The 22,993-nt window shown below is 51.8% G+C and overlaps 8 protein-coding genes across 8 annotated transcripts; 3 read left to right on the top strand and 5 right to left on the bottom strand.

The window, feature by feature from the left end:
* Positions 1 to 273: 273 nt before the first annotated feature.
* On the top strand, positions 274 to 915 carry A1O5_12591 (uncharacterized protein; the record flags this gene model as incomplete). Its single annotated transcript, XM_007753160.1, has 1 exon — positions 274 to 915. One exon carries the CDS (start codon positions 274 to 276, stop codon positions 913 to 915), a length of 642 nt encoding a protein of 213 aa, XP_007751350.1.
* A 783-nt stretch (positions 916 to 1,698) lies between these two features.
* A1O5_12590 (uncharacterized protein) lies at positions 1,699 to 2,473 on the bottom strand (the record flags this gene model as incomplete). Its single annotated transcript, XM_007753159.1, has 2 exons — positions 1,699 to 2,078; positions 2,140 to 2,473. 2 exons carry the CDS (start codon positions 2,471 to 2,473, stop codon positions 1,699 to 1,701), a joined length of 714 nt encoding a protein of 237 aa, XP_007751349.1.
* A 1,972-nt stretch (positions 2,474 to 4,445) lies between these two features.
* On the top strand, positions 4,446 to 5,508 carry A1O5_12589 (uncharacterized protein; the record flags this gene model as incomplete). Its single annotated transcript, XM_007753158.1, has 2 exons — positions 4,446 to 4,523; positions 4,597 to 5,508. 2 exons carry the CDS (start codon positions 4,446 to 4,448, stop codon positions 5,506 to 5,508), a joined length of 990 nt encoding a protein of 329 aa, XP_007751348.1.
* Positions 5,509 to 5,964: 456 nt separating this feature from the next.
* A1O5_12588 (uncharacterized protein) lies at positions 5,965 to 9,468 on the bottom strand (the record flags this gene model as incomplete). The annotated part of the gene is made up of 5 exons (XM_007753157.1): positions 5,965 to 6,456; positions 6,556 to 7,601; positions 7,660 to 9,248; positions 9,308 to 9,389; positions 9,435 to 9,468. The coding sequence occupies 5 exons, from the start codon at positions 9,466 to 9,468 to the stop codon at positions 5,965 to 5,967; spliced, it is 3,243 nt and encodes a 1,080-aa protein (XP_007751347.1).
* A 701-nt stretch (positions 9,469 to 10,169) lies between these two features.
* A1O5_12587 (HAL protein kinase) lies at positions 10,170 to 12,490 on the bottom strand (the record flags this gene model as incomplete). Its single annotated transcript, XM_007753156.1, has 3 exons — positions 10,170 to 10,771; positions 10,827 to 12,132; positions 12,182 to 12,490. 3 exons carry the CDS (start codon positions 12,488 to 12,490, stop codon positions 10,170 to 10,172), a joined length of 2,217 nt encoding a protein of 738 aa, XP_007751346.1.
* Positions 12,491 to 14,590: 2,100 nt separating this feature from the next.
* A1O5_12586 (50S ribosomal protein L11) lies at positions 14,591 to 15,106 on the bottom strand (the record flags this gene model as incomplete). The annotated part of the gene is made up of 2 exons (XM_007753155.1): positions 14,591 to 14,926; positions 14,978 to 15,106. The coding sequence occupies 2 exons, from the start codon at positions 15,104 to 15,106 to the stop codon at positions 14,591 to 14,593; spliced, it is 465 nt and encodes a 154-aa protein (XP_007751345.1).
* A 619-nt stretch (positions 15,107 to 15,725) lies between these two features.
* A1O5_12585 (uncharacterized protein) lies at positions 15,726 to 16,980 on the top strand (the record flags this gene model as incomplete). The annotated part of the gene is made up of 3 exons (XM_007753154.1): positions 15,726 to 15,955; positions 16,023 to 16,818; positions 16,876 to 16,980. 3 exons carry the CDS (start codon positions 15,726 to 15,728, stop codon positions 16,978 to 16,980), a joined length of 1,131 nt encoding a protein of 376 aa, XP_007751344.1.
* A 1,942-nt stretch (positions 16,981 to 18,922) lies between these two features.
* A1O5_12584 (NADPH2:quinone reductase) lies at positions 18,923 to 19,990 on the bottom strand (the record flags this gene model as incomplete). The annotated part of the gene is made up of 2 exons (XM_007753153.1): positions 18,923 to 19,176; positions 19,246 to 19,990. The coding sequence occupies 2 exons, from the start codon at positions 19,988 to 19,990 to the stop codon at positions 18,923 to 18,925; spliced, it is 999 nt and encodes a 332-aa protein (XP_007751343.1).
* Between the last annotated feature and the right edge of the window lie 3,003 nt (positions 19,991 to 22,993).

Raw genomic sequence — 22,993 nt, 5'->3', positions numbered from 1 at the left:
CATCACCACCACCACCTCCACCTCCTCCACCCCCACCATCAACCACGCTGTGTTCGCTCCGTTCCCAATAGATACGTATTTCCCCAGTCGGAATACTTCGACCACGTGTCCAGAGAATTCAAGGCAAGTCAATAGCTGCTCGGTCGCCCGCGAAACTTGAAGTCCTAGGCACCCTCAAGCCCACAGGCAGGCAGCTATCACCACGTCTTGAAGGAGTTAACGCAAGAATACGAGGATTCCGCAAGACACGCTCCTCGGGCATTCTGTCGCAACATGTCATATCTTCCTAGAGATGCCATCGCCCTCACCGGTGGCTGCTATTGCAAAGCCATCCGATACACCGTCAAAGTCCCAGCCTGGGAAAACCGCCCTGCTGTTCCCGGCGCCCTCGAGACTCCCATCTCGCCCACCGAAAAGGTTCAGACTCGATTACCATTGATTGATCTTGATCACTGCGGTAATTGTCGCCGTCAAGCTGGCTGTATGATCCAATGTTGGCTCATAGTCCCAATTGACTGGGTGGAATGGGATCTACTACGGAAAGAAGCCACAGGTAGCCAGCAAGCGCTTCATCTATCTACACGCGAAGCAGTTGGACCGCTCAAAGAGGGCGGGAACTCAACCTTGACCTACGTATCCCGCTTTAGTTGCACTGACAGAGCGACGAGGACTTTCTGTTCGCGTTGCGGCACAAACCTGTCATATTTGAGCACCAAATACCTGGATACTCCACAAGCATTTGTCGATCTGACAGTTGGTAGCCTGGATCCAGAAGCTCTCGAATTGGCGAAGCCAGACCGACATGGCTGGTGGGATTTTGGTGTTGACTGGATCAAAGCACTGCTGAGAAAGGGCGACGGCGGGTTTCTGATCCGACACCAGACGGGTGACGTGTCCCGAGCTGTGGAAGATTAAACACAATGCAACTGTCCCTCCTGGCTGTGGCCCGGGCTTGCATCCCTTGAAGCCCGCCATATCCGTAGCAATATTAGCATGTGAACCAAAAGAGGAATCTGGCTGTCGAACGGTCGAAGAGAGGCGTGAGAAATTGCCCGGTTCGGACATTTGACAGACGACGAGAAGGCGCGAAGGATTGATGTCGTTTGAAAATAGTCTCCTACAGTGGTTCCCGAAACCACCCTCCGCTCTCCAGATTTATTGCCAACTTTCTAATTACCGACGGTCTCTTCGTACTTTTGGCAATTCAGACGGCGTATACTTGTTGTCGGAATTTCTGATTAATCCACGAATCATTGCTGGGTAACCCATCGATGACGGTCAGCCTCATCAACTTATTAGTTGGGGGAGATGATGGCATTCTGGCAATTGCGTCTGCGATAATGTTCCAGCTTGCGATCAGCATGCTTTTCCATTTTGGCGGCGATTGGTGGTACCTCTTCCAAAGTACAGTCAACACAGTATGGCGATGGCTTTAATGCACTCGGTACGGGGTATGTAGCCTTTGCTCAAACTCGCCACTGCCTTCCCAATACACACTACTACTCTCAATTCCAAATCTTGCTTCGATAGATGGGTTGTCACTTACTGCCAACTTATCATCAGATGCGGCAAATGCTGGTCAAGGAAGAATCTGACTGCTACACAGGTAGTAAGTCTTAATTTATTTTGGCTAGGATCGTTCGATTGTGACATCGTCTCGATTGTTCCGATCAAGGCCAGGCTATTGCCAGTTCAACATCAGGCACACGAAATGCTCTGCAGGACACTAAACTCCTTGTGCACGTTCTCAATGCTGCGACGAAGGTCAATTTCCGCACTTGTATTCGAAATTCCGGTAGCCAACTGCCAAAATGGCAGAGGTCTGATCCCTCCAGGAGGAAGACTGATCCCCACTGCAACAACGCCCCAGAGCATCGTTCCAACTATATCTGAAGCACCGTCAGCCAGCCGCGAATTGGAGCGAGCGGCGGAGAGGCTCGCTAAAAGTGCCCGGGCGATGTTAAGAGCATTTTCCCGCGAATGTTTTCGCGTAATGATGAGGCTGAGCAGCACCGCGAAATTTTGATTGTTCCATTTCATTGGGTCAGGGGTACCCCAAAGCTCTCTTAATCTCCATGCTGTCACGTACATCAGTGATGTCATACTAGAGAATGGGTACGGTCTGTCATTTGCACATACCACGTTCTTTGATCCCGGGGTTAGAAAGATCAGTGTATCCAATGTCAACAAACGACTCAACGGATCTGCTGAGCTGTTCCGCATTGTAGTGATACGGCGAGAACCCGTCTTTCTCAAGGACAAAGTATGTTTCGATAGGTTGGGGTTCCTTTTCAATGACGCAGACGGCCCAGTTGGATCCAATTTGAACATTTTCGAGCAGATCTTTGCTGCTCTGTGAGAACCAACTGTTCCAGTTCAGAATGCTCCGGGCCTGATTACCCCTGAACGAGACAATGCGAAGCAGACGAGGCGTAGGCTGGGGAGAGTGACAGGGCTCTATGATCGGGGACATGAGAATATGAAGTTGCAAGTTGAAAGAGCAAATCTGACAACAGAAAATAAATAAGCATTCGACTCACCTGTTTGGATCAATCCTCGGATTCTACCATGACCGACAGGATTCCCGATTGTGGTTGCAGAAGAGCGGCGCACCATCATATATGTATTAGCGGTGATGAGGGAAGGGAGCAAATTGGGCTTCTTTGTGTCCAATCTTGAGAGTCATCGAAACCAGAGAAACCGCAACGGGTGACAACAGGAGGGGAAACAAGGAGGAAGGGGGAAGATCCTAGAGCGAGGATGGAGATCTGATCATACTTCAGGGACAATCGCCACCAATAAATAAATGATAAACCTGTAAGGTCAACAACCACAACCCTTGGACTTTCACAAAGGAGGGAAGCATTGTGTCAAATCCTTCCTTCGCTAAAACTGCAGCTGGAACAAATGCCAAAAGGTCAACGCGCAGGACAAAAAAGCAGAGGGAAAATCGACAGGGATCTCTGTGGACAGAGTTCGCGTCTTGGACACGCCTCCACGGGGGATTGCATCTTCAACAGGGTTTCGTGAGGGTTTTATTGGGCAGAATCCATCTCACCACCACTTCTGTTGCTCACACCGCCTGTGCCGTGTCCAGGGCAGTTTGCAAATTAGCAAGTTGACTTGTTGCAGATTGCGCCCAATTCTGGTCATGCGAACAGGTTCAGCAGACCTGGGGCCGGGGAGCCAAGTTGATCGGTTCGCATGCGGCTCTGACAATTTGTTGGCCTGGATTTCGGAGGGGAATCCTAGCTACCGATTTTGACCGAACAGTCGCTCTGATGCCAGTGGATGGGGGCCGTTGGGTATGGGCCTAGCCAGCGGGATTGCTCAAAATGAGGCTCGCAACGAGTTCACCGAGTCGCTGATGTTAACTCAAATGCATGAGTAACCACTTCACAATAGATCAAAGTCACAAATTAGGCTGGAGGCATTTCCACAAACTCTAGGAGCAGTCGCAGGTGCGGGCTCCCCTCCTTCGATGCCTTCCCTTCGCCAAAGCAAATAAAATGGTAGAATTGCTCCCTCCGCGTTGGTCTGACTAGCGAGGTTAGAAGCCCTCGCCAGCCCGTAAATGCGGCCGTCGTCGCCTCTTATGAAGGTTCGGGCATCGTTCGGGCCTAGCACTTAGCCTAATAAGTGTGGAGCTTTTTATTTTCGGGAGGCCGAAGACGTGTGCCACCGCGTCGCGTCGCGTGTGGTATCCTCGATACTATGGTCTCCTTGTTACTCTCCTTTTGATTGCATATCCCACTTTCTCCGAGTGAAGTAACTACTAGAAAATGCTAGCATATCAGGGAGAAAGGCCGAAAGCGATGTTAATATGGAGATATATCTAGAAATAGCATAAATCGGTCGACACTCCGCGACATCAACGAACCTTTTCAAATTCCAATTGATTCTACAGGGCAAAAGGACTCCACACCAAATATTCCAGGCTCATAATCTTTTACCTCAGTATAATGCGAATTCTCAAATCCCCGAAGGCTAGGAGTACTAGCAAGATCCCACATCTTGAGCGTGGTAGATCTCAATACCATTATTGCACGTTCAAATCCATGGTGTTTCGAGTGGTGGATGCGCCCACAACTGTTAAAGGCTGAGGCCACCAAGGGTGGTATGGACTACTCGTTGGGCGGTGCACTTCGGACCTTCCAATACAGCATTTCGGCAGTATTAGAGATACTCCGTACTGTTATCTATTATAGAGCAGATCAAGAGCAGATCAAGAGCAGATCGACTGCTTACTGTACAGAGTAGTCATGTTTGGATTAACAATAGACTATTGCTGATTAGGCATAGCGTTGAGCACATGTTTTGAGAGCCGGTTTCGGGGTCGAATGCAGTGAACCTGTCTCTTCCTTTGCAGAGCCGACCTGGAACTCAACCACCCAACCGCGAAACGGGTCACCCTCCGCCTACCTCAGGCACCACCACTCCCAGGAATGATCGAGCAGGATGTGACTCTGCAAGAAGCTCCCCGAGAACTACCCGTGACCTCGCTATGGACTCGATCGCTCATCGTCCGTAAATCCCTCCTCTTCTTCATGCCGGACCAAACTGTATCAGATTTCTGACGACGCGGTGATATAACAGGCAGGCGCCTTCGCCGGCCTCACGGTCGACTTTTCCCTGTATCCCCTAGACACGATCAAGACACGGCTGCAGTCTAATCTGACGAGCACGAGCAAACATGCATCCTCCACCGTCCTCGCCCGCCATACCCTCCAGGGGACGCTGCGGAGCATGTACGCCGGGCTCCCCTCGGCGCTGCTAGGGTCAATGCCGTCCGCTGCGTCCTTCTTCGTCGTCTACGACGGTGTCAAGAGATCGCTGATCGATCCAACAACAACACAGCCATCTCCGCACCAGGCCTATGCGCACATGCTGGCCTCGTCGCTGGGGGAGATCGCGGCCTGCGCGATCCGTGTGCCGACCGAGGTCGTCAAGCAGCGCGCCCAAGCAGGCCTCTTCGGCGGCTCAGCCCTGCTCGCACTGCAGGACATATTGGGACTCAGAAAGACAGACGGTTACGCGACCATGGTCCGCGAACTCTACAGGGGCGGCGGCGTGACCATCATGCGCGAAATCCCCTTCACCATCACCCAGTTCAGCCTGTGGGAATACTTCAAGGCCTCCTACTCAGATCGCCAGCACAGACTCGCCGGCCGCCACGAGGGACAGGTCACGGCTGCGGAAAGCGCAGTCTTCGGCAGCGTCGCAGGCGCCATTGCCGCAGGGTTTACGACCCCGCTAGATGTGCTGAAGACGCGAATCATGCTCGCTCGCAAGGAGGCAGGTAATGCTACTGCTGGGTCGTCGTCCTCCTCCTCATCCTCCGCTCGCGCCGGGCCCGCGAGAGTCCTGCAGCAGATATGGAGGGACGAGGGCGCCGCGGGCCTGTTTCGCGGCTTCGTGCCTCGTGTCGGCTGGATCAGCACTGGAGGTGCCATATTTCTGGGCACGTATCAGTATGTGTGGAATCTCCTGGGGCCTGAAGAGTCTTGAAGAACCTAATTTTTTGGAGGGGGGGGCCCAGCTCAATGTGTACCCTCCATCGATCCCATCATGTCTTTGTACATTACATACCTAGAGGCATTGCAAGTTTCGCACTGGAAAAACGGAAAAGCATACTAAAATTCAGACCCTGTGTATGTAATTCTACAAGATATCGGTTTTTGTCGGTTCTTGTTGTTTTCTGTCTTTTTCTCTTTGAAAGCAAAATGTCGACCGGCGCTCGCTTGCAGCATCCAACACACCCATTTTATCGTCTCAACAACGGTCTCTCATCAGGCCCAGATCTCCCAACCAACACGAAGCATCATCATCCTCCATCTAGCCTTGTGAATCCTCCCTTGCGACAGGTGGTCGTGCAGCCTCGATGCGCGCGCTTCCAATAGCTGCAGCCACCAACCCTCGCGTACCTTGATAGATCTCCTGTTCTCGCAATTCCCTCAACTCTATCTATCGCACGACACCCGTCGTCTCCTCACTCTCGACGTCCGTGGGCACCTGCGCAGGATGGGGCAACGTCAACTTCTTCCTCCCGTTACTTTTATAGTACAGCACCACATCGCCACCCGTTCGCCAGACGTGCACGCGAAGCGTGGCTAGTGTTGTGTTGGGGTGGACAAGTTGGTTTTGGCAGTATAGTTCCAAATACTCCTCCGGCTTGAGCTGAGCTTCCGAGCTCTGTTCTGCCTCCGGAGCAGGGGCTATGTCTGAATGCTGGGTCTCAGTGGGTTGTTGCCCCTCCGTCGTGTCGGTAGACTGAGTCGGTTGAGAGGGAGGAGCTTCAATCCTCTCTGCGATGTACGCCATGATTTTCTTTGCGCGGAGCATGCGGTTCGCGTTGAGTCGAGCATTGCCGTCCGGTGAAGCAATGGGCGGGAGCAGATTCTCATAGGGGTGTAACACGAAAGAAACCTTGACGGTGTCTTTGTAAGGGATTTGGTTCTATACATACCACAGAATCAGCGACTCTGATATCTGTAAAGAGGAGACGGAAAATGCTGAGACAGAGAAAGGCACAGAAAGATGACAATCTGGACTCACCCGCAGTAACAAGTCACCCAGCCACATAGGCGCAATCTTCTCAAGTGCATCCACCTCCGCAGGATTTCCCAACTCACTGATCTCCCCTCTGTACTGGTCCGCCAAGCCACCACTTTCGGGGTTGTCCTCCTGGATGATAATCGTGGTGTGCGGTGGCGGACTCAGCACGGGTGTCTCCGTCGGCAGAGAGGGAGTTATCCCCTGCGGCAGCGGTTGATCCGTTTTGGACTCGAGATGCTCATCATACTCTAGGCGGATCTTCTGAACGACACCAAAGAAATTATCTTCGATGTGAACTTTCTCGACATCTTTCTCGGAGGACCGGAGGGATGCGGTGTCAGAAGATCTCTCTTCTGTTGATACGACGGGCGCCTTCACTTCTGCAGAGGAACGGCTGGTCATCTTTTTGGGGAAAGACATGCCCATGCCGAACTTCTTGCCAAAGAGACCCTTTTTCTTCTCCTCGGTCGGTGATGTTGGTGTCGAGAGGGTCCCTTGAGCGTTGCTTTCCGTCAAGGCCGGACCACCCCCGGGTGTTTTGGGGACTTTCTCGCTCTCCGAAGAGGCCTCGGACTGACTGTTAGCCGTAGTATTGGTCGAGGAGAAGTAGTCGACGCTCTGGGATTCCGTCGCTGACGGCGTTGGCTGCACATGAGGAGTTTGCACTCGCGGGGTTTGTGCTCGCGACGACCGAGAAGATGCACCGTTGGGAGTCTGTGCTGTCTCTTCCGCGGTAGGAGGAAGTGTGGTGTTCAATGGCGCAAAGCCTGGTGTAGCTGCGCCGATTGCTAACCCAGGAGTTGCAGGAACCATTGAGAAGCCGTTCGATGCACGGGGAGTCACAACTGTCCCTGGTGATACCATGGGAGTTGTCCCAACAGATTCGGGCAACTTGATACTAGTGGGTGCGCCAGGTCGAACAAGACCACTATGAGGAGCAGTGCTGACTGGATTTTGGAGCGTGCGTCTATAGGCTTCATCTCGAGCAACCTCTTCGTCGATGAGCTTCGAAAACAAGTTGCGGAGCACCCATTTGCCCAGATTGACTGTTCAAGTCATTGTCAGTTCCCGCAAAATAATTGTTTCAGATTGGAATCGTCCTACTTCTCTGGTCCTCGCGAAAGACAAGATTGCTGGGCAAGTCTAGCTCGTCTGCATACACCTCGGCATCAAAACAGTAATTCTCCTCGAGCATAACTGTAATTTTCCCAGTCTTCGTATCCACGCCGCACCAGTTAGCGACGCTTTCAGTAGTGTTGACTTCCGGCACCACTTCATCAAGATGCCGACGGCCAAAAGACTTAATCGGAATACACTGTTTCAATGTCAGATTGCGGTTATCGCCTTCAGGAGAGATGCGTCTTGCCTTTAAAAGGTCCCATAATACCACCTCGCCAGCAGTATCCAATGTGAGTATTCTTTTTCTATCATTTAGCATGACGTGTTTGATGAGCCCGTTTTGCCCTTCGATGGTCTCGGCAGGTTGGCCTCTAATAGGGACCACCAGACTCAGATCATCCGTTATCATAGCCTCTGAAGCCTTTCTCAAATTTGTCGACGATAGATTGGGATGTCTCCCCAGATGCTTCCTACCAGGATGAAGGGCTGTGATTGAGACGCGTAAAACCGCATTGTGAGGAATTCTCTTCCTGTGCTCGACTTCGCCGTTCGTGGTCCCGTTTGTTGTTGCAGGAGGTGAAGATGCTGGGGGCTCGGGGCTCAAATGACTTCGCGCTTCTGGACTTGCAGTCCTTTCCTCACGCGGCGACGCGGGCGGAGTTTCAACCTCGAGCTCAGTATCGACGTCAAGCCAGCGATTGACGCTTGAGCTCGAGGTTGCTGTCCAAACAGAGTCGCCGACAGGCAGTACCCGAGCAATACCGTCGTGTTCTTGACACACCGCGACGGACACCCCGTCATCAATCTCCATTGCCCGTCGAGTATCAGTCTTTGCCACTAGACCTGACTTATCTCCAGAGTAGAACACAGCCAGGTTGGGATCGTCCGAATACATGCACCAAACGCTGTCGCTGTGCATGGTCAGGGTATGGATGCATCGACCGGCCGCAATAGACCAGACCTTGATCGTCTGATCAGACGAAGCAGTGAGGAGTGTATCGCCGTCATCACTGATCAAGATGTCCCTGACATTGTCCGTATGCCCAACAAGCTTGGTTATGCCTTTGCCAGACTTGGTGTCCCACAGTCGAACTACACTCTCAGGCCCTCCACTGGCGAGCAAAGATCCTCGCGCGCGCAGGCAGTAGACAGATCCTTTGACCACATCCTGTACCTTCCCAACGTTGATCTCGAGGTTCTTGCCTCCTCCATTCAAGTCCCAGAGGCAAATCCTGTGGTCCAAGCCTCCAGAGGCGACCCAATTGGATGTTCGGTCGGGCGTTGCAAGGCATTTGATATAGTCGCTGTGAGAACCGATGGTGTATGCTTGCGACGATTCGTGGGCGTGAGGCCGCCACAGCTTGACAGTGACATCCGACGAGGCAGAGACTAATCCAAGATTGTTTTTGACCAGGACAATATCATTGACCCAGTGGGTATGCGCTTGCACCTGCTTGCGGAATGATACACTGCTCTTCTTGTCCTTTGCAGCGTCTGCCCCTTGTTGATTCAATCTTTGTGCCTCCAAGTCCAGATCCCAGGCGCAGATCACGCCATCCCGGCCGCCAGTGTATCTATACCCTTGCTCAGTATTCATTCGTTATGATCGGCTTGAAATGGGGCGGTTGCGCACAGTATGGAACGATCCTCGTCAAAGGCTAAACCGTTCACCCCGAGTCTATGGCCACCTGGCGTACTCGCCAGAGGCAGAACTGCTCTTCATTAGCCATGCATACTCCGTGTGAGCAGGGATGGCAGACCATAGCTGATCCTCTGGCGCTTCTTCTTGGCCATATGCGGGTGATATTGAAGCCGCTTGCTCGATTCTCTAACCTTTGCGACAAACACAACTGGTCTTCCTCAACCGGCCATTTTCGCAGGACAAAGGCAAGAAAACGCTACCGTGACGACGAGTCCACCTCAACTATCCTTCAGAGAGGTTGCAGGAGAATGGAAGAGCTACATCGGCAGATCAGGTAGCACTGGGTATTTAGCCTGCGCCGTTGTGAAGTGCGGGCGCAGTGGACTGCGCATGGCACGCCAGTCAGGAGCTAGTCCTGGAGTGCCTGTTCCAGAAGCTGGGGGGCGGGACAAGGCCGCGGTCGTCCAGATACTGATATTATTACGCACCGGGTTAAATTGACCCGAAGAGGGTCGAGTGGGGAGAAAAGGGTACTTGTGGACTTTCCTTCCAACATAACATACCTCAAAAGGTCTCATTTGTGTTGAACGTGATAAACTGGTATCTACACATAATATAAAGGCACCTCGCAGGTGGCATTTTCAACACTCGGGGTTTCTCCAACACGCATTCCAACAAAGGCCCCTGACAAAAAAAACGTAAGCATCCCATCACCCATCAAGCTCCCTATGCGTTTCATTCTTCCAAAATCTACACAATGCGATCCCATTAGTGTTGCTGTGAGACATGAACATAGCCGTTCCATCATAGATCTCCAGGATCCTGATTGGCAATCCGATTCCAGCCTTATCCGTTACTTGGCCGGTGGAGGTCCGCCAGATCCAGCCTCCAAGACATGTGTGTGGCCTTCTGCGTGGTGAACGGTCCCGTTTTCCTCTTGATAACAAACTCTGGCGTTCAATACCCAGTCGTCCTCAAGCACTTCTTCCATCGTGGCTCGTTCCGCTGGGTCAATTTTCAGCATGCGGCCAATGATGTGACGGCTCTCCCGCGGAAGAATGCGGAGGAGTCGCCATGGGCCTTTGATCACTTCCTGTTTATCCCCACTGGATGTCGAAGGCCGCCCTTCATCCACGTTTTCCGAGTGATGATGATGGTGATGCGACGAATTAGCACTGCCGTTGGCTTCGGAATGGTGTCGAGAGGTGTTATCTTCCCCGGGACTTAAATGCGAGGATTTCCGTGGGTGTGAATCTGGAACGGGTGTGCCTGGTGTCGGCGGAGAAGCGAACAGTTTGTAGGAATTGTCGACAAGTCGAGGCTGCTTCCATGGGAAACGGCGAAGGGACATACAGCAGAATATGATTGCCAGAGACCAAATGTCCGTGGCCGTCGGGTCGTACTTCTTTTCCTCATACACTTCCGGGGCAAGGTAGGGATCGGATCCAACGATTCCTGCAATATCATGTTAGCGAAAAAACCTTTCATCAGGAGGGGTGGATTGACGAACCCGAAGCGAGTACAACGTCGTTCTCAAAGGGATACCTGAACACCGTGGCGCTTCCAAAGTCGATCAATTTCATTATGCCATGCTCGCTTACCACCACATTATCCAATTTGAGGTCGCGATGTGCGAGCCCCATACTGTGCAGATAGCTGACGCCATTGACAATCTGAAGGAAAGAGCAGGCGATCTCTTCTCTCGTCATCTTACCCGTCATCACGATAGCAAACAGATCGTATGGGGCATACTCCATCACCTCGTACCATCGATGGTTTTCTTGGATAATGTCCATGGTTTCGATAATATTGCCATGATGCAGAGTTGAGCCGATACAGAATTCTGCTGTGACCTTCTTGGAATAGTCCTTCTCACTTTCCCAGGAATGTTTCTCTCGGAATTGTTTGACGGCAAAAGTGACTCCGTCGCTGCTTCGCTTGAGTAATCTCACGGAGCCGCCCGCGCCAGAGCCTAGAACTTTGCCAAATTTTCCATACTTCGCCTCGAGGCTGTGATCATCCATGAACGGAACATTTGACGGCGGAGCTTGGTGGGGAGGCGTCCTTGTTCCAGATCTGTGACTAGATTTCCGCGAGGCTGGTACACTCGACGCCAGTGAATCTGAATGGTTATTGTGCTTCTTGTGGCCATGACCAAGCCGGAAGAATCGTTTTAGTTCAGACATGGAGCCATGTTTCCTCCCATCTAAGCCACTTTTCTCGCTACCACTATCCGTGACGTGGGAATAAGGATCTTTCTTGTTTGAACCGAATATCGATGTTCGCTTGTCAGAGAGGTCGGTAGAGCTTGATTGCCGCGGTATCCGCTCTGCTGCCGCTGCAATAGCTGGGGCCAGCGAGCCTCTTCCCAGACTTCCAAAATGCCGCGGCTCAGGCGGCTTTTGTTGAGCACCAGGCTGTGGGGAGGAAGGCCGAAGTTTAGGTGTCCCAACAGGACTTTGATCTGCGGGGGTCGCGGATTCAGAAGGACCAATCTCGAACTTGGCTATACGTCTCTCACGTCCTTGTTCTGGCTTGCCTGGGGCTTGTTCGGAGGATCGAGGTGGTGAGACAGGATGAGAAGGCGATATAGATTGGGATAGAGCCCTGCCCTGCGAGTCTGGAGGTGGGGATGTTTGCGGAGTTATCGCGTTTTGGCCTTGTTGGCCACGTCCTGCAGAGACAGTGTCTTGTTTCCCGTCTTTTGAGCCATGCGGTGTCAATGGAGGAGATTGAAATGCAGAGGACATGGAGCCGTGGCCCTGTCTTATCGAGCCACGAGGCGTACCAGGCGTCTCACTGTCTCTTGAAGGTACCTGAAAGCTTTCGTCAGCTTGACACAGTAAGATGGAATATTCCGCATACCCGTGAGGGAGGCATAGACACCGTCTCATAGGCAAAGTTTGCCATGCGACTTTCCTGAAGCCGTGACTTTTGTAGAGACATTGCCAAGTTCCTGATCTGTTCATGGGCTTCAGGGCTGAGTTCCTCGTTCTTCGCTCCACCAGGTTGGGAAAGACGCCTTGATTCGTCCAGAGGGTCTATTTCTTCATTCCCCGAAGCAAACCGCACAGCACCTTGCGTTGACTCTGCATTGTCTTTTTTCTCGGTGTTCTGTTGCTGTTCTTGCTCCGTTTTGGTATCTAAAATCGCCGTGTCAGCTCGTTGCGCCATGATTCTGATCTTTCAACACCTCTTTTGTACCTTTGTCGCCTTTGGCATCGTCCCCAGGGAGAAACATCGCAGATAGTTTGGAGGTCATGTTATCGGAAGATCGTGGGCCGGAAGAGCGCTGATTGCGGTAGAGATCGGAAGCGAAAGTGATCGACTACATTAACGAGTGGTGACTCCTATCAAACTTTGCCGAGAACAGCAAAAAGGTGAGATATGGCTAGAAATGAAAGATCTGAGTCGATTTCATGTTAGAATGGAGATTACTATCTGAGGACGTTGGGCTTTTGGGGGGGGGGGGGGTCGTCGAGGGGGACAGATGAGCTAATACGGGTAGCGAAAAAGGCATTGGCCGGGTCAGGAAGGGTGACGGAACTCACATGCTGTTCAGTTACGTCGAATGCGAGATTTTAATCTGTTAATCCCGATCTATTAGACGGCAATCGGAAGGACCGAGAAGAAGCGGATCTGGTGGAGCGACAATTGGGCAGATGAGAGTGTAGGAAGTGAGACAGCAGCAAGTTTGGCATATGAAAGCGGTGTCCTAGGATGCGAGGTACAGTAATAATATAATAGCTGTACTTGTACTGTATGCTCACTTAATAACCCAGCAAGCCGTTGAAAAAATGCGGCAGGACAAGCGGGAGAAATTTCAGCGACTCAGCGAGCCACCACCATCTCTGGCAGACATGGCACCGAGCACACCGAGACGAATAAAAGGTGGGATGTTGAGAAATTGCCCCGCTGCAGATCCATTTCAGCGTATCATTACCCTTCCAGTGGCACCAGGGAGTTCTCTTCCGACTGCATGCTCTTCTCGTACACGAGCCGATGGCAACGGGGAACAGGACCCTTTTTCCGTTCTTAACATGGGACAAATGTCATTTGGGCTGACAAGATCAAGCTCATGAGGCCGGCTCACGGGGTCCAACAATAACCATGTGTCTCCAGATGCGCATCCCATGCGTAGTTACCACCACCGCTACGACTCCTACTCGTTACGGGGGAAAGGCATTGCTAAGATTCGCGGGTCACTGAGCGGGCACAGAAACAGCCGAACGGGCTTATCCAAGAGGTTGTGTGACAAACCATCTCTTTGAGCAGCTGCTTGCAATATTACATGGTAATTTTTGCTCTCCCCTATTTTGCCTCCAGCTTCTGTTCCTAGGATTTCCTTCCGGCCCAGCCGGAGACAATATGATGACAACGCTGCACATCATACCCCAGTACGCCCACTCTTTACCTATTCGAGACTGACGAGCTTCGCTGTCTGCCTGAAGGTGAGGCGCAAGGTTCTTTTCTTTCAGGCAAGACGTCATCTTTGTCCTCGTTTTTTTTTTTTTTTTTGGAAGTTTCCGAGCGACGAGTCATCTTCGCCATACCGAGAGTCTTTTGATTTGAGCACGCGTACTCCGTATAAAATGACCGTTTTCCGTTTTCCATTTTCCATTACATGCGCCACCGGGCCTGATTCTCACATTTTCGTGGTCATCCAGATTCCACCGGGAACCATGGGACAAAGTGACGCTTCCTTGGGATGCCGCCAACCCCACGGGGTCGCGTGCTTGTCTGATGTGTCCTTGATGCAAGATAGTCGATGGTGGCCAGAATAACCGACCAATATCCCTTCTCGGAGTTTGCCCATTCCTGTTCTCGGCTTTCTCTCGGCTCATCCTGAGATATTCGCCAGTCTCGAGGATAATAAAATGTGATTATCTCCGCGCTGAACGTGGTATTCGTTCCCATGAACCTGTTCGCCTTGAACACGTTGCGGCTCAGGGCGTCCATGGCTCAACTGACGGATTGTGCCGACGTCGATCATCGGCTTTGATTCCGACGTAACTTTTATCCGCCAACTTGCATGAGCCATGCTCGAGGTTGGAACTGAGTCACATATGGGGACATTGTAGCTTCTGTCGCCAGACTTCTCGGCCCGTTGTGCGGAGGCGGGGATCTGCCCAGCTGTAGATGTCGATGAAGTGGCAAGTATCTTATGGATCGAATGGTCCATGCATCGGCCAATTGAGCAATGTCGACCAGAACCAGAACTACTCAGAGGCTCAACTTGGACGGAGACAATCGTGTCTGATCTGGCGGCTTCGATTACGGCACGACTTTGACACCAATAGACTTGCATTGCCACATGATGCACTTGCACAGAGCCTCGAGACTCAATCCGGACAGTCGCGTCTCACTTTGCTTGATTTTTGCAATCTCGTATATGTGTTTGAGTGAAACAGTGCCGACACTTTCGTGGCCTGGCCGTTGTGCACCCTTGATTTTGCCTTTTACTTCTTTCACCCCAGCTGCTTGGAGGAGTAGCCAAGATGTGTTCGGACTGCGTACGTCGAAACTGAAGGAGCGGTCTGGCCGCACCGTGACTCGCGCTGGAATTGGTACACCAGGAGTAATATGAGCGGTGCGAGCATTGAATTCCTTCTCAGACATTAGCAAGGTCACTTTCTCTACTCCTCTGCTGAATGTCCATACCTTGCAAAAGTCCATGCTCTTGACACCTTTGCTACCGAGGGCGGGACCAACGGGCGGACTCGGACTTGCTTGACCAGCGCCAACAATCAATTTGACGATCTGATCACGAGCGGGCGTCTTCTTCGCCATAACGGACTGGTATTCGGCACGCCGAACGACACGATGGGGAATAGGAGAGGTGAGCTATCAATGCAGCGGTGGGTTGGTGTTCAGAGGAAGTCTTCGACTTTGTTGCGAGGAGCGGCAGTAGTGGAGTGATTGAAAGATTGATTAATACGGAGCTTGAGATTGCGATGAATCTTGGAAAATATTGAAGCTCGACTGAATGCAGTGAACGTGACCCTCGCAGCTCCAGCCGCAAGGAGCGCAGTTACTAGCGGCTAAACCACGAAGGATTTAGCGCAGGCTGCTGACTGGCATCCCGTCGCATCCGCCGAGACGGCACAAAGGCGCCTTGACTTGGGCAGCCTCCAGTGCCCTGCACAGGGCAAACAGGGGAAGCCTTAGCCTTAAAATTTCGTTTAGTTACTGGGCGGCCCCTTTAGGTGCGACAAAGATTTCCCCCCCCCAAGGCACTGCTGGCATCCCATTCGCCTATGGTGACGTCGAGTTCCCCTGGATGGCTGATGGATCAGTTATTCCCGTACATCCAGAGGCTTACATTTTGCCTGCTGTACTTGTAAATGATAAACATCCGTTGTTCCCTTGACAGTCTCTTCAGATCCTTGTCGCAGTACTCCCAGACAGCATGAATTGGTTCAAGCAGCAGTTAGCCAACGTCGTGGGCACCGAGGAGCCCGAATATGGGCCTTCAGCCGTCCAACCCGTGACCAAGCAGGAAGTGCCCTATTCTATCCTCTCCAAGGATGATCTGCGGTGGAAGGCCATGGATCATACAAACGTCGAGACCGAGACGTTTTACTTCTATGCCGACGATGGGACTACTGCTATGGCTCAGGTCATTTACAGCAATGTCGGGTAAGGATTGCACGACCACCGAGAAGACCGTTGCTGCTGGAGAAACGCGCTGACTATCAATTGCCAGTGGAATCCATACCACGGCCCAGTTCAATAGCAAAATCTTCAACTACGAAGGTCCGGGAAAACATCTCTGGTGTTCTGACCCACTGAAGGACTACGGCTTCGACGAGCCGAAGACAAGCTTCTACGCTGAAAATGTGGCTTTGGAAATGAACGAGGCAGGGGACACTTATACCATCAAGTCTGCCAGAAACGACAGCTGCATTGTCAATTTGACTGTGAAAAGAGATGCGCCGGGATTTCAACTCGGCAAAGATGGCACAACGTACTTTGGCATCGATCATAACAATCCGTGGGGTTCGATGCGACACGCCTTCTGGCCCCGGTGTACAGTAACCGGCACCATGCAGACACCCACAAAAACCTACAAATTGGAGGGGAAGGCCACTTACATCTACGCTCTTCAGGGGATGAAGCCGCATCACCTGGCAAATAGGTGGAACTTTGCGAATGTTCACACGAAAGACTACTCGGCCGTTCTCATGGAATATACGACACCCGCCTCATACGGTAAGACCACGGTTGGAGTGGGTGGCATCGCCAAAGACGGCGAATTGATATGCATCGGCGAATGTACTGCCGAACATCTCACATCCATGAGAGAGACGCCCCATGACTGGCCAGAACCAAGGACGATATTGTGGAAGTGGAGCGGCGAAAAAGACGGCAAATCTGTTCAGGCTGAGGTCAAGGGCAATCTGCCTGCCAGGTCTGATCGGGTGGATGTCCTGGCGCATTTGCCTGGTTTCGTCAAGTCCTTTATCGGTCACGCAACAGGGTTGAAGCCACACATCTTCCAAGTAAGAACACTCCTCTGCAAGTCCTCGGCACGACGCCTTCGATACTAATACGTTGAGCAGTATCTTTCAGATGACCAACTAGAGCTGAAAGTCAAGGTTGGCGATGAGGGAGAGCTCTCCGAGCCCGGCAAAGTGTTCACAGAGGCGACGTTCATCTCGTGAAGACAAGGTACCAGATTAAAGTTTCGTGTATTCATGACATTGCATGACTGGAATAGAAGTTGGATGAGGGCCGGATAGGTAAATCATGGTTTGAATATGCGAGATGCTATCCCTTAGCAAGCTGTTTAATGTGTAATTGTTCGAAGCTCTTTCGTTCTTCACTCAACAAGACTTCACTGTGTTCTCTTTTGGCCCCCTTTTTCTGCGACTTCAATACCCCTCTCATTTAGGCGCCAACACTTGCCGACTTCTGTTCTTCGACTCCTTCAACCCGCTCTCGCTGGCTCAGTCAAGGCGAAGGTCGTCGAGATTTCTCCATCTCTTACTCACTTCACCGTGTCCTACCGCTGATCACTCGAGTGATCTCTTCTCATAGTAACTCTTCCCAATCTCAACATGTCGACACCGCTACCAGGCCTTCCCTTCAAAGGTCTACATGGACAGAGAGTGCCGAAACGACACAGAAAGCTCTTAAAAGACAATATCTACGGCATCAGTGAGTACTGTTCAGTTGCTTTGCTCGTCGATCTCGGGCCCGCTCTTTGATATGCGACGGGAACAGGAATGGCTTAGCTAACTGGGACCTCTCAACAAACAGCAAAAGGCGATATCAGGTACGATTGAAACTCCATGACCTCACTGATGTCGCCGTGCTAATTTGGCGACTGTCTGATTAAGACGCCTAGCACGTAGAGGGGGTGTGATTCGAATTCAGCACGAGATTTACCACGCAGCTCGCATCGTTCTGAAGGCAAGGCTGACCGAGGTGAGCTCTCACGCAAAGGCAGATACGTCCGAGTTGTTTGAAGTTCTACCCAAACCCACCGAATCATAGCTGTCCGCTCTATGCACTCTGTAAGAGAGGGGAAAAAAGGATTCAAGTTCTCATCCGCGTTTAAAACCACGGAGCTGACCTACGACCTTTTCGTCCAGATCATTAAGAACCTCGCGTTCGTCCTTGGCAACTCAGGCGATCCGAACCGAGAAGACGGGCCTCTCGAGGGCGTACATGGCAAACGCAGAAGGGTAAGTGGTTCCTCGTTGATCCATTAGAAAACTGCGTCGACACTTTGAGTGTGTGCATGAGAGAGCTGATTGAACGACTGACTGACTGATCTAATAAATATAGACGGTGACGACTAAAGACGTGATATTTGTCCTATCCCGAGTGAGTTCTTCCACTCATCCTAGCCCCGTTGCAAGTTAACATGATCCATTACTACCAGATGGGGAATCCCGTGTACGGTTTCGATCCTCCCTACCACGGAGTCGGACGCGAAGGTGCAATTGTCCATTGAAATATCTCCCTGGACTACTACTTGTTGTGGTTGAAATGGGAAATGCTTCTGCCTGAGCTGATACGCGGCTGGAGAGGCAAATAATCAAATGAAGGTCATTCGAAAGTGAGATACCCGTCCTGTCCTGTACGCTGGATATGAATGTGGACAATACGAAATCGCAGTCGTGAGCAAAAGTCGACCAGATTGAATGAAAACCCACCACGAATGGAACATCAAAGCGTTAGGCTGTGATGGCTATATGCAAGCATGTCACAGGGCCGGGTACCATGTAGGAAAGCGTTGAGAAAGCTGCGATCTAGCGATCTTGCTGTTGGCATACGAGGTGTGCAGTCGAGAAAGAGATTGGACAGCACTGAAGGGGAGGGAATCGTTTTTTTAACGACTTTCTCAGAGCTGATGTGCTACGGCTTCGAGATACAAACTGGTATACTAGAATACCGGTCAAAGGGGCCATGTTGTCATCCTTGAGATTGTGACGAGATTGAATACATGTGATAACAACCTCATTCATTCCTGAGGCTTTTAAAAGATTGGTGCTTTTCCTTCGTTCTTCTACCTCTTCTTCATCCGCCCTCACTTTTCTTACCTTCACAAAGAGTCAAAATGTTCTGGCCCCGATCTCTTCCGCACCAAATTCGCGATTAACACTTCAACAATAGCTTGCCTGTGGTCTTCCGCCCCTCCAAGTCGATATGTGCCTGCTTTGCCTCGCTGAGCGGATACACCTTGTGGATTTTGATCTTCAGTTTTCCCGCCTTGATCAGGTCCAGCACGCTATTTGCGTAGTACTCCAATTCCGGGCGCGTGGTGATGTAGCCCATGAGCGTGGAGCGCATGATGGAGAGATTCTTTGCCGTCAGGCGGGCGATATTAATGGGAGGAATGGCGCCGGAAGCTGTTCTCGGAGAGTTAGAGGTTCGCTACAGCTATGGGGAGGGTGTACAAGGGGGTTGTGGAAGCTTACCGTTACCGAAGTACACGACTTTGCTCTTTCTCTTTGCGACTTCCATGCTGCCTTCATAAGTATCCTTACCCACTCCGTCATACGTGCAATCCACACCCTCCCCGTTCGTCAACTTCAAAACCTGCTCGACCCAAGTCGGCCCGCCGGTGGCCTTGTAGTCAATTACATGCGTTGCGCCGTTCTCCTTGGCGAGAGCGCACTTCTCAGGGCCGCCGGCGGTGCCGATCACGGTACAACCCATGTCACTCAGCAGCTGGCAGAGGAGTAATCCCATCCCTCCTGCGGCGGCGTGAACTAGAATCGTTTCGCCTTTCTTCACTGGGTACGCCTCTTTGATAAGTGAGAGCGCGGTCATGCCCATGAGGAAGCCACCAACTGCATCTTCATCCGATACGCCTTGGGGGATCTTGATTGCTCGATCCGCAGGCACAGCCGTGTACTCCGCATAGCCTCCTTGCTTGATCCAAACCACACGATCGCCCTCTTTAAATCCCAGTGGGTTGTTTCCTTGAATCTTTGCGACTGTCCCAGCAGCCTCTTGGCCGGGGATCAGAGGATAGGATGCAGGGTACAGGCCACTGCGGAAGTAGGTGTCGATGTAGTTGACGCCAGCAAAGTTATTTCTCACCAGGATTTCGCCGTCCTGGAGTTTGGGCAGAGGTTGGGATTCGGTGTATTGCAGGACGTCAGGCCCGCCGATTTGGGCGAAAGAGACCGCCTTCATTGTAGATGGGAGGGATGACATGGTACGGATTGCAGGGGGATTTAGACTAAAGCACGATGAGGGGTTCTGACGAAGGGACAAATGTGAAGCGAGGCTGTGTAGGCGGGTGGTTGCTGTCGCTGTGGTGGTTATCTTGGTCAGTGTAGCTCGAGATCGTAAAGACATGGGACTTTATGAGATGAGCTCGCGCCAATTTCGGAGCAATGGTGAGATATCAATTGCAATATAGCCTTTGATACGGAGACGGGGTATCTCTCGCGGGCTGTTTCCGTACGATTCGATTCTTCACCAGGACAATCTCCAATTAGCCATCCAAGGCAGTCAGGCCTCAAAACATACTTATGTGCCAGTGTAGTACATGGTGAGGAGAAACGGAGTGCCGAAATCGTCGTCATATATTTCTAAGCACGAGCAGATCAACTCGACTTTCTCTCCGCACTTTGTGGGAGGTTTCAATGGACTTTGCCGATATCGCAGATGCTCCTTAATATCGGATAGAGGACCTTTGATGGGGAGTTCCGTTAGAGTGTTTCAGTCGACTGACTGAGCCCCGTCTGTACTTAAGTATTTCCCGCAATGAATGCCCACTATTTTTGTTCGTGTTAGAGCCAACTAGTATTCCTTGAGACCGCCATTCTGAATCGACACGGCTCTCTGACTGACCCGTGTATGTACTCCATTCACCAACTTACCCCGCGAACCCCTCACTCTGGGTGTGGCTTGCGATCAGGACGGGAGGGCAAAACGACCAGGCTTATCGTGCCGATTCGGACCGCTGGCGTTGGGAATTCCACCCATGTTAGGCCGAGGCGGAGACGAACTTCCTAACGGGATTTCCAGCGCCTGGAAATGCTCTGGAGACTCAACAGTCCGAGGCTGACATGAGTGAAGATGTGATTGGCAAGTTAGTTATGCTTCCTGCAGTAGAACATGTGGTAAGCGCAAAGGGCTGAATGAGGATGGCGAGCTCCGGGGCGAGGGAATGCAGCGGTTTGCGCCCCCAAGTCTCATGCTTGCAAGGCATGATCAACCTAACGAGTGACCGGTCTTTCCGTCGACTATCTTCCTCAAGTGAAAACGTCGTACAAAAGTTCCAATTCGCCTCCGTCATGCCAACCATGAGATTAGTGACGTTATCTAGGCGGACATCTACTAAGTAGACTATTACTGTGGTTGTGGAACCCTCGCTGCACGACAGGGCAACAGGCAAAGCAGCAAAAGTGGTGTGTAGAAACGTCTGCATTGGTTGGGCAAAACATCTGGCGTGACTGTCGGGCCTTCTTCCTGTGAATGAAGAGAAGCTGAGTCATGTAGCGCTGGGTGAAATCATTTTTCCCAACGAGAAAGGACATTGTGGCGTTATGTATGGGACGAAAAGCGTGCCATTGATGGATTGCCAACGAGGCTTGGGCAGACACCGCTGTGATGGCAAGCCTCGCCACTGGCTCTCACCACATCTACTGTGGCCGTGCCCTCAAGTATGGCATTCTTCGCTGGTAGTCGATCCATGTCAGGCACCATGCACTTATGAGTGGTTCGCAAAATAGTCCGTCGAGATAGGTCAATCCAATTGGGCCGAGAACCTGGCAGGGCCTTTTGGCAAGTCGTTGGAACTTTCTTCACGGCCAGATCAGTATCTTGCAAGAATCCCCACCTCACCTCAGCTTCTGGCGGAAGTACATTGCAGAGTAACAGGTCCATAAAGAGGTCGATGAGGGCTGCGGAGGCTGTGGTGATGGCCCTGTCAGCACCAAGCATCTTTGAAAAGGTGCTAATATGCGTGCTAATAATGGTAAAACGAGGAGGACGGCCGAAGGATCGACGGTCGCGTTCATGGCGGTGTCCGCGTGTATATCACTGCATCAACCGCCTGCCCGAGTTAACAAAGGCATACGGGAAGGAATGCTCGCGCAATTATGCATCGAAGTAACTGCAGGATGCTCTTGTACTACCCCCTACGAGGTAAATACCCAGAGCATCAGTGCCTGGTACTGGCTTGTCGATCATGAGAGGGGGTAACCGCATGCTGTACCTACTTGTACGTAGGCAAGGCGCTGGGAGGTCCAAGGGGCGCCAATGGGTTTTGAAGGCCGACATATGAGGGTAGCAGGAGGCGCAGATTGCGGGCGGCAAGGCCAGGAAGGCTAGTTAGTGCTGTTGGCATCCATGCAAGAATGATGATAGTGGCATGGTGGTGCATAGTGGTGCACAGTGGTGGTGTTGAAGGTTTGTTTAGTTTTGTGTGGGGTGTTTGGTGCGGACAGCACAGCTTCACCGTCTGGCGCAGTGTGCTTGCCAAATGCTCGGTTGGGCGTCCAATCGTCGCCGCTAAGAGATCAAGAATCCTACCGATCCCCAAGTTCATTCATCCTGGCACAGAAAAGCCTCATCTATGTTCCTTGCTAGCATCCGTCTCTGTACTGGGTAGACCGAGGGACACCGCCATTTCTTCAACTCCCTCATCTCCACTTCACGTTTTGCCTCAAACAGAACCTCTCGGGTACCCACCACCACCACACTATGCCCCTCCGGATTGCAAGGCATTGCGGCCCGCTACTGTTCTTCTCTGTCCAGCTGCATTGTTGTCCGGTTTCCTTCGTATCACTGACTGGAGGATTCGAAGGTTTTGTCGATTGAGGCGTACCCGGCGAACACCTCTGAAACAGGACGATTCTTAGCCACCTGGGAAGCCTGGTTACCAAACTACCTGCACGTCTTCATGCTCTGCAAATCAACACCTTGGGCAACGGAGCTCTTGGGTTGAGTCGATTGCGTTGCCTTCCTTCACTTGCTGCGGGCCCGAGTTCAGTCAAGAAAAGTTCATCCATCTGTTGCATATGATGTGCTGATTTCGATCTGGACTATCCTCCTCTTGCACGACCTACGCCCACCTGCGACACAATTCGAAACGCAACCACCCCAACTCCCAACGCCCTACAATACGAGTTTCCTCAGGTGACGGTTCTGCGTCCAACAGCACTTGAAAACCGCTCCGCTTGCCCCAACAACATCACAAAGACCGTG

Source organism: Cladophialophora psammophila, assembly GCF_000585535.1.
Source record: "Cladophialophora psammophila CBS 110553 chromosome Unknown aczJe-supercont1.35, whole genome shotgun sequence".
In the NCBI taxonomy this organism is placed as follows: domain Eukaryota; kingdom Fungi; phylum Ascomycota; class Eurotiomycetes; order Chaetothyriales; family Herpotrichiellaceae; genus Cladophialophora; species Cladophialophora psammophila.
The sequence above is the reverse complement of the archived record's forward strand: the minus strand, read 5'-3'. Positions and strand labels throughout refer to the sequence as shown.